Source organism: Azolla caroliniana, unplaced genomic scaffold (assembly GCF_043228905.1).
Source record: "Azolla caroliniana isolate FFs.n. ecotype wild unplaced genomic scaffold, voAzoCaro1.0.p SCAF_2, whole genome shotgun sequence".
NCBI lineage: Eukaryota > Viridiplantae > Streptophyta > Polypodiopsida > Salviniales > Salviniaceae > Azolla > Azolla caroliniana.
Window position 1 is genome coordinate 295,439 of NW_028230437.1, and position 10,666 is coordinate 306,104.

At 39.8% G+C, this 10,666-nt stretch overlaps 1 protein-coding gene across 1 annotated transcript; it reads right to left on the minus strand.

Annotated features, from left to right (window-relative positions):
* Positions 1 to 1,932: 1,932 nt before the first annotated feature.
* On the minus strand, positions 1,933 to 10,186 carry LOC147866926 (pentatricopeptide repeat-containing protein At2g39620-like). The gene is made up of 3 exons (XM_087339689.1): positions 9,854 to 10,186; positions 7,560 to 9,766; positions 1,933 to 4,498 (listed from the first exon to the last, which is right to left on the minus strand). Exons 2-3 carry the CDS (start codon positions 9,229 to 9,231, stop codon positions 2,652 to 2,654), a joined length of 3,519 nt encoding a protein of 1,172 aa, XP_087195815.1. The 5' UTR covers positions 9,232 to 9,766; positions 9,854 to 10,186; the 3' UTR covers positions 1,933 to 2,651.
* Between the last annotated feature and the right edge of the window lie 480 nt (positions 10,187 to 10,666).

Consider the following 10,666-nt stretch of genomic DNA (forward strand, 5'->3'; position numbering starts at 1 on the left):
ATTATTAAGTAGTTTATATAATGTGTGACAACGGCATGGACATGTAATCCAAGGATTTGTCATAAAATTGTATTGATTTATTTATTTTTCCAAAAAAAAACACTACTTCGCATTAGTTAGCAAACAGATTACATCATAGACCACCAAATTTTCAGCAACCCTCACTCTAGCCTTCTCACCAAAGTGGTCATAGTCCCCACCTCATTTTCAACAAAAGTATCCCAACAACTCCTATAACCTTGTAATTAATTTGTACCATATCTATACATATTTACATCACTTGGTCACTAATGGAAGCCATTGGCAGAAACAGCCATCGGGGTGCTTGGTAGTTCCATTCAGGCCCTGATGATGATCTGCTTCACCATTGGAGAACTACCCCATTTCAACAGGAACTTTGACTGAGCTCTTTCAGCTGCATCAAATTCCCCTTGAATTGAGTCGTACCGTCCCTGTAGCCAAGATACCAGCTCGAACCGAATATTTAGCAACAACTCACCACTAGGGAGGTTTTGCTGTTGAAAAACAAACTTACAACGTCTGGTCCAAATGTGCGAGACCAATAAACAAGCCACCATCATCCATGTCTCTTCAAAAAATTATGACTTAGTGCCAAGTCGAACTCCAACACGTTGAAACACCTTGCCACCCTGCACTATAAACCCATTATTTTGGGGGTTTAACTGTTCAGTCCAGCCTTCCCCTGTTAACTTCAGCCCCTATAAGGACCCGGATGCAACTCTCCCATTCACACCGCATGTTGCTACTATCCGAAGACTTCTACCCCAAATGCTAATAGCCTCTCTACAATTCCAAAAACAATGAGGGATTGATTCCAAAGGGTGTCCATATATCTTGCAACCAGCCTCACCACCACGACACCTCAACCACTCCCCCATCGATATCGCTTTATGACTAAGAAGCTACAACCAAAGCTTTATTTTTTCTGGCATATCGAACACCCATAGTCTCCTCCAAAGCGACTTCAACAAGTCATCAAATATGCCTTTGATTAATTGAGATACCAATAGTCAAACCTGGGTTCAAGCTATATATTTAATCAATTTGTTAGTGGTCTATTGACGAACATCAATAATAATTGTTTGGCAATCATTGATGTTGTAGGTACTACCACACTACACAAAATATTATTTCCATGGAAACCAAGCAAAACCAAGTGATTATAATTCTACTCCCTTTGAAACAATCTCCTTGAGTTCTTGGGCATTTCAAATAGGGCTAAATGGATATATCATATAATCATGGCCCAAAATGCAGGTAACATCTTTTCAATTCTCAATACTGAAGTACATGCAAACCCTATTCAATTTATGTTAGGGATTTATTATTTGTTATCATAAGGTCAAAAGTTGAGTTGGCATAACTAGAGTTTGTTGAAGTGTACAAGATACTTATCTATCTTGAAGATAGATAAGTACTAGCAATTAACAATGGGTATAGTTCAAATTCAATTCGGTTCGGTTTCTTTGCCTTTAAACTAAACCGAACCATTTATATAAAACAAAAATCAAACAAAACCATTTATGAACTCTCAAGCCATTTAAATCAAACCATCTAAGAAAAGGTAAACCAAACCATTTAAGGAAAAGTTGAAACTAAACCGAACCATTTAATAAAAAATTTAAACCTAACCATTTAAGTCAAACAAATTAAAAATTTAAAGAAATGAAAATACATTAATTAAACCATTAAATTAATAAACTATTAAGGTGAAAGAAAAAGGTAACCAAAAACCAATAAACCTTTAAACCAAATCATTTAAACTTATAAACCAATCAACCCGAGTTTTAGAGCCAAACCAAACCAAACTATTAAATATTTTTGGAACCAATTAACCATTAAACCATGGCTTAAGAGTTTGGTTTAGGGTTTAGGGTAAATCTTGCCCATTGCTACTAGCAATATCTTAAGTAAAGAAGGTATCTCATTTCCTAAGATGCCATTTTATATATTTTTCATTAGACATCGACTTTTTACTTTCGAGAAGATATGTCAAGGATAAATAGCATTATGTGATGTTTCATAGGCTACATTGGCCATTAAGAAACACTAATGCATAGTTTTCTTTCTTTCTTCTTCTCTCTTACGGAATCTCATTATAATGCTGGATGGTGTCAGTATAGTAATACACTAGCTTCATGTTCACAAGCTTATCTAGTCCCTTTGGTGCTGGACTTGACATCATGTGCGATCAGGAAGGCGAATGCTACGAAATCTTAGGACGGCTTTGGAATTTGTCAGCCTTTAATTTCATCTGCAGGCATGTCAGCAGCTGCATACATATTTGTCATGCAGACATACGCCGAAGTGCAATTTTCATCCAACATTACTGACTGCTCAAAGGCGCATCTTCCAATTTTCATGTTCACCCATTTGTGACAAGCACCTAATATGGTAAAAAATAATGGAAGATTCTCAAAAGTCGAAGTCTTTTCAAGAAAATAATTAGCCTTGGCAAAATGTCCCACACAGACAAACAGAGCAGTCACCCAAGTGTAGTGTTCTAATGTTGGAGTAATACACTAGCTTCATGTTCACAAGCTTATCTAGTCCCTTTGGTGCTGGACTTGACATCATGTGCGATCAGGAAGGCGAATGCCACGAAAACTTCAGGAAGGATTTGGAATTTGTCAGCCTTCAATTTCATCTGCATGCATGTCAGCAGCTGCATACATATTTGTCATGCAGACATACGCCGAAGTGCAATTTTCATCCAACATTACTGACTGCTCAAAGGCCCATCTTCCAAGTTTCATGTTCACCCATTTGTGACAAGCACCTAATATGGTCAAAAATAATGGAAGATTGTCAGAAGTCGAAGTCTTTTCAAGAAAATAGTTAACCTTGGCAAAATGTCCCGCACGGACAAACAGATCAGTCACACAAGTGTAATGTTCTAATGTTGGAGTGAGACCATAAACAACACACATATCATCAAAAACTTGTGCTCCCTCTTTCAATAAACCTGCATGATTACATACACTTAGCAAAACAAGGAATGTAACTGAATCTGGCACAATCCCTTCTGACAACATTTTCACAAGAAGCCTCAAAACCAAAGTCAGCTCACCTAACTGAGCAAATCCTGCCATCACTGCAGTCCACGATACAACATTCCGCCCAGGAAGCAGTTGAAATACTTCTTGTGCTCGTTCAAGAGCACCACACTTAGCGTACATGTCTACCAACACGTTTCCAAGCACAATGTCTTTTTGCAATAATCCTTGTTTTCTAACCTCAGCATCTATATCTTCACCAATCTTAAGAGCACCTACAATGCCACAAACTTTCAAAATGCAAGAATATGTGACTGCATCGGGGGAGACTTTGTCCTCCAGCATACATTTGTAGTATTCCAAGGCATCATCACCAAGTCCATGCTCTGCATACCCTGTCATCAATGCATTCCAAGACACAACATTTCTGACTGGAAGCTGTTCAAAGACCTCTTGTGCTTTTTCAAGAGCACCACATTTGCTATACATGTCTACCAATGTGTTTCCCAGCATAATATCATTTTCCAACAACCCATGCTTTCTGACCTCAGCATCTATGTATTCTCCAATCTGAAGAGATCTTGTCATGCTACAAGCTTTCAAAATGCAAAGATAAGTTATTGCATCTGGGGGCATCGGCATCTTCTTGAAGCATCTCAGAACTTCATCAACAAACCCATGTTGTGCATATCCAACCATCAGTATGTTCCAAGAAACAACATTCGGACATGGAAGCCGGTCAAATACTTCCTTTGCTTTTTTGAGTGCACCACACTTGACATACATGTCTACCAATGCATTGCCAAGTGTTATGTCTTTTCTCAGCAGCCCTTCTCTCTTGATCTCAGCATCTATATCTTCACCAATCTCAATAGATCCGACAATGCCACAAGCTTTCAGAACACAAATATAAGTTATTGCATTTGGGGAGATTCCCTCATCCTGCATCTGCCTAAAGCATTTCAAGGTCTCATCACCAAGTCCACTTCGTGCATAACCCGTCATCAATGTGGTCCAAGAGATGACATCTCGCACTGGAAGCTGTTCAAAGACGTCTCTTGCTTTTTGGAGTGCTCCACATTTTGCATACATGTCTACCAATGCATTGCCGAGCACCGTGTCCTTTTCAAGTAAACCTTGCATTCTGACCTCAGTGTCTATGTCTTCTCCAATGTCAAGAGCACCTACAAGGCCACAAGCTTTCAGAATGCAAGAATAAGTGAATGCATCCGGGGACACTCCTTCATCTTGCATCTGGCCGAAGCATTCAAGGGCCTCATGCCCAAGCCCATGTTGGGCATAACCTGATATTAATGCATTCCACGGCACGGCATTTCGAGCCGTGAGCTGCTCGAATACTTGCCGTGCTTTGTTGAGCGCACCACATTTGGCATAGCAACTGAGCAATGCAGTGGCAATGTAGGTGTCCTTTGGAATCAAATTTTTCTTGAGAACTTCGGCATGGATTTGTGTTGCCATGCCTATATCCTTGTGTTTCCCACACGCTTTTATCTTATGTAAAAGACCAACACGATCTTCTTGAAGCCACAGCAGCGTATTGGGCAGTTCGAGACTATTTAGCTGCTTGAGCTGTAGCCAAGGAGGATTACGGCACCCATGGATCCACAATCCTTTCCTTGTCTGTTTGTGCCGAAAATCAGGACAGCTTGGGTTTCGCTGCAAATGAGAAATCAGTTACATCCTAAAAGAAACCGTTAGAAACACTAATAATATGTGACGCTAGATAATCCTCCTTACAATACCTTGTTATCTCGATTGTCCCAAAATTGAGAAGGGTCTCTGAAGAATTCCTTCCACAGAAAGTCCGTTTCTACAGCCATTCATACATACGCCTTCACTTACTCCGCCTATTGGAGCTCTCTATTTGTGACCATGGATTTTAGGACGTCACGCCTTCTGATTGCTAGGATTCCAGAGAGAAACAGGCCATAATTGGCCTGCGAGACATATCATGATTATGGGTAACATTCATATTATCCAGAAACAAAACGAAAAGCTCTAGGTTTTCAAAAGGTACATAATCATGATTTTAATGGATGTGCTGGATTGAGTTTCAAGATATTTTACAAATTACAAGCATGAAGTATGTAGCTTATATACATGGCCATTGCATTGCTCGTAGTGCTTCCATCTTTGGCTAATTGGGTAAAGTGTGAGTTGGCTTCATGCTTTGCAAGCACCAAGATTCACGGAGACATCCATGTACCTATGTGATTTTCTATCCTATGAGAAGTTCATAAAATGATATTTGTAGTAGGCCATCTTTGTGGGAAGAGTTTCCCTTGGTGTACTTCAAGTCTTTTGGGGAGGTATGGTACCGAAAGGATGACAAATCCTCGGCATGGAGGCCATTGTTATTGAACCACCTCAACACTTATGAGTCCCATGATCTTTTTCTTTAATATATTGTCACCCTTTCCTTCAATGCTTCAAACATCTTCCTTATAATGCTCTGCGATAGCATGTTTAAAATCCAATTGATGAGGTTCATTGCCTACAAAGGGTGAGATTGATTTAGCTCTATTGATCTCTACCTTTTTCCATTGTGGTGGCAACATTAAGTGCTATTAGTCATAACTCTTCTTTATATCGATGAATCTTAAGAGTTTGTTGTGAGTGGATTGAATTGTTTAGATTTGCAACAAGAAAGAATACATTGATAAAGTTGGTGTCGCTCCTCACATTGATGAGTTCAATTAAGAGGGTTCTATAAGCATGGCAAAAATTTGGAACTAAAGGATTGGATTCGCAACACAAAAATAAAATCACTAAGATACAAGTTAGGTGGAAATGATGTATCAAAGGACAATTTAGTAGCATTGCATACTTTATCATTACATTAATGATGCCATTAAATTTATGAATTTACAAAATTTAACTATTTGCCATATTATGGCTTTAACATGATACTACTAATATTCGTGCAAACTCTCCAAATCAATGTTAAGTACTCTCTAACAGCATTGAATTTGTTTGTATGTTGGGTTTCTTACTATTTCGTATATATGCATGTATGTTTTGAGGATACCTCTTTTATCAACCCAATTCCTACCATGGTTGATTTCCACTCCAAGAGTCAACTTGACGAGGTCAAGCTGATATTGATATGATGCAGATATGTGCTTGGTCCTACATTGTAGAACCAGATTATGTGTCATGGCAATTGTGTAAGTCCCATGACAATGGGACTGAAACAAGCACAAGATGTTTGTTAAAGAATACTCTCAACAAATCACTTGTGCAAGACAAATAAGAAACAACTGTCAACAACCACATGTACTCATTCTATCCTTCAGGTTAACAGTTCACTCAATCAATCATTGCCATAAAATAAGCCAAGGCGCATATTAGACTTCTATGCAGCAAATCAACCAGCATGGCTTCCAATGTGACTCTGTAGATTGTATGTAAGGCATTGAGACACATAGAAAAGGCCTAACCGCACATACCAAAGCAACTATCAATGGCATGTTTATACAGAGTAAGAGTTACATTCTCCTCAGCATTACACAACTCAAGTTGGTTCAATGCTCATAAGCAGGTTACTACCATGCACAGTCTAGTCATTCAACAACTTTTCTCCATTTACTCTGACACATAAACATCCCTTGGTGCAATATAAATATTAAATATCCAAAAGCACCACAAACTATACAGTGGAATTGGTCCTCTAAAGTACTCTGGTCGTCCTTCCTGCAAGTTGCAAACGCCTCAATTCGTAGAGCAACCAACGATGCATCTCCTTTTGGTGAACAACTTTCTTGATTTCTGCTTTCAACCTCTCTTGAACTCTGAGCTTCCTACCTTATATAATATAGATGCCAATCGTTGACATCTTTATCGGATATTTGCATCATCCCACAAAAAATAGCTGCTTCCTTGCCTTTTGCTGTTTTAAAAATGGCAAAGCTGCAATGCACAAATTCCTACCAAGGTCAAATCCATATTAGTAGTTTATGATTACAAGTTATATCCTACTGTCTGATCATACTACAAGAAAATCACATCCTTTGTATCAGATGAAAATGGTGCCTAACCTTCCTATGCATAACTCAAAGCATAGTCCTGCATGAGGTCAAATCTATATATCAGAGTATGGTTTACATATCCTGTATCGGCGGCATAGCTTCCTTTCTTAGACTTTCACATCAAGCGAAACAAATGAAATTAATAATACATCATTAAAGCAACCAGGAACTATTTATACATTAGGCCGCTTCTAAGATCATGGAAAGCATAATCATTTATGATTCAAATCTTCTTCACTGCTCTACCTTAATCTTCAGAGTCTACGAGCTGCCAGCTCAAAAGAAAACCTCCCAAGATTTACCTTACCCCATTTTTGGCATGAACCCAATAAAGCACAGCAAACTGGATAGTGCAGAAATGGTATATTCTTAATTTGTGACAGAGCCTTGTCAAAAAGGCCAGCACAAGCAAAAAGATAAACCATGCACATCATATGCTCTATATAAGGTGTAATGCCATATACAATTGTCATTTTTGCAAATTGTTCCTGACCCTCATCCAGAAAACCTGAGTAGCTACATGCCCTCAGCACACAAAGATAAGTCACCGCATCTGGAGAGAGGCCCTCAGCTTGCATCCACTCAAAGCAATCCAGGGCTTCCCGTCCCTGGCCTTGCTGGACATATCCTGTCATGAGTACATTCCAAGAGATTGCATCTCGAACAAGAAGCTCCTCGAACATTTCATGTGCTTTTCCAAGCTCCCCGCATTTGGCATACATATTAAGCAGTGCATTGCCGAGTGCAATATGTTTTTCCAACCATCCCTTACTAATAATGTCGTTGTGAAGCTGCTTCCCTTTATAAATAGCTCCGACGCTGCCACATGCCTTTAGGATGCAAATGAAGGTAATCACATTCGGTGAAATTTGATCAGTATGCATCTTTTCAAAACAGGTCAGTGCAGCTTCCCCCTGCTCATGCTGAGTATACGCTGAAATTAGTGTATTCCAGGAAACCACATCCCGAACAGGAAGCTCATTCAGCACTTGCTCAGCTTTTGCCAGTGCATTACATTTTGCATACATGCCCATCAAGACATTACCAAGCTCAATAGGCTTTTCCTGCAGTCCCATGCAAACAAGACCAATATGAATCTGTTGGCCCTTATCAAGTGCTCCTTCACTGCCACAAGCCTTCAAGATACTAATAAGCGTGATTGAATCTGGTGAGAAACCATCAAACTGCATCTGTTTGAAACAATCCAGCGCCTCATCTATTAGCCCCTGCTGGGCATAGCCAGCAATCAAGGCATTCCAAGACACTACATTTCGAGTAATGAGCTCATTGAAGACTTCTTGTGCTTTTAACATTGAACCACATTTAGCATACATATCTATCAAAGCCGTGCCGAGAATAGTGTCTTTTCTCAGCAAACCCTTTCTAACAACCTCTTCATGAATGCCTTTACCCAAATCAAATGATCGTACACTGCCACATGCCTTGAGGACAGAAGTAAACGTGATCGCGTCAGGAGACAGGCCCTCACTTCGCATTCTTTCATAACAATAAAGAGCTTCTTGATCATTACCCTGCTGGATACATCCTGCAATGAGGGCTGACCATGGAACCACGTCCCTGACAGAAAGCTCATCAAGAGCTGCTTGAGCTCTTTCAAGCTCGCCACATTTGGCATACATGTCCACCATAGCAGTCCACAAAAGGGTATCATCTTTGGCTACCAATCCCTTCCTCACAATCTGATCATGGATTTGAATGCCCATATCTAGAGCTCCTATGTTGGCACATGCTTTGAGGATGCAAGTGAAGGTGATGGCATCAGGAGAGAGTCCGTCATCTCTTTGCATGCATTCAAAGCAATGAAATGCATCGTGGCTCTGCCCGTGTTGGGCATATCCCGCAATCAGTGCATTCCACGAGACAACATCCCTAAAAGAAAGTTCATCCAGCACTTGCTGCGCTTTCTGCAAAGCACCACATTTAGCATACATGTTCACAACTGCACTCCCTACATGCTTGGGACTCATTTGAAGCAACCCCTGTTTCAGAATGTCAGAATGTATACATATTCCTTTGTTGAGGTCTTTCTTCTTGGCGCAGACCTTGAGGATGGCCAGTACAGAAGCAATGGCATCCTTTTTCCTTCCCAGAACAAAAGCTCTGCCACTATTCCAAGACTTCCAAAGACTTCGCGAGATCACCATGTTCTCCACAAAGCATTTAATTTTGAGTGTTACACGTAAAAATAAATCATAATTCGTGCTGCATTTATTTATATTTTGGCCTACATTAATCAATACAAGACAATTCCTATCCTGCTTCTACGCTCACACGTTTGCAGAACAAACAACAACACCCTCCCCCTCCTCCTCCTCTATGTAACCACCATCCCATGCTATGCCATGGTTATAGATCCACCATTAATCACTATGAGGAGATTCATATCCCGCTTCTGCTCTCACACGTTCACGGAACAAACACCAACACCCTCCTCTTCCTCCTCCTCTGAGTTGCCACCATGCCATGCCATTCTGATACACCCACAACATCCCTTCCCTTCAAAAATATTACACAACCAGCAAAAGCACTCAACACAATCTTCTTGAGGCTGCAGCAGCGTATTGGGCGTTTTGACACAATTTAGCTGCTTGAACTGTAGCCAAGTAGGATTAACACACCCATGGATCCACATCCGTTCCTTGTCTGTTTGTGCCGAAAATCAGGACAATTTGGGTCTCTCTGCATATGAGAAATCAGTTACAGTCCAAAAAGAAACTGTTAGAAACACTAATAATATGTGACTCTAGATCATCCTCCTTAAATTACCTTGTTATCTCGATTGTCCCAAAATTGAGAAGGGTCTCTGAAGAATTCCTTCCACAGAAAGTTCGTTTCCAAGGCCATTCATACACCTTCACTCATTCCACCTATATATAGGAAGCCCTCTATTTGTGACCATGGATTTTAAGACGTCATGCCTTCTGATTGCCAGGATTCCAGAGAGAGAGAGAGAGAGAGAGAGAGAGAGAGGCCATAATCGTCCTGCAAGACATATCATGATTATGGGTAAACATTTATATTATCCATAAACAAAAAGAAAATCTCTAGGTTTTCAAAAGGTCCATAATTATGATTTTAATGCATGTGCTGGGTTGAGTTTGGAGACATAGCATATATACATGGGAAGTGAATTGCTCATCATGCTTCCATGTTTGGACATGAATGAGACTCCGAGTTAACAGACTTTCTTGACAGCAAGGATTGTTGTAGTGAACATTCACAAAGTTTATTCTCAGGAATGAATAATTAATTTGGCAAAGACACAGGAATCCAACAGTTTTCCAGGAAATATGTATCACGTTCAACAACTTCCAGCTAAAGACAGAAGATAAAAGATAAGATTTCTCTAACGAAATGGTGTACTCCGTACAGAAAGGGCTTAGCTTTTTCTGACAAAACACTCTATGAAGATTGCAATGGTTCAGGCAAAACGTGTATATAATTTATGGTTCTCATGCAGAAAAATAGCATAATATAGCCAGAAATATGAGTTTTTTTCTTCTGGGAAATGTGTAGTAAGACCATAGATGGTAGGGTTTCCCCGGAAATAATGTCGTGTAATTTTATCACCACAAACAT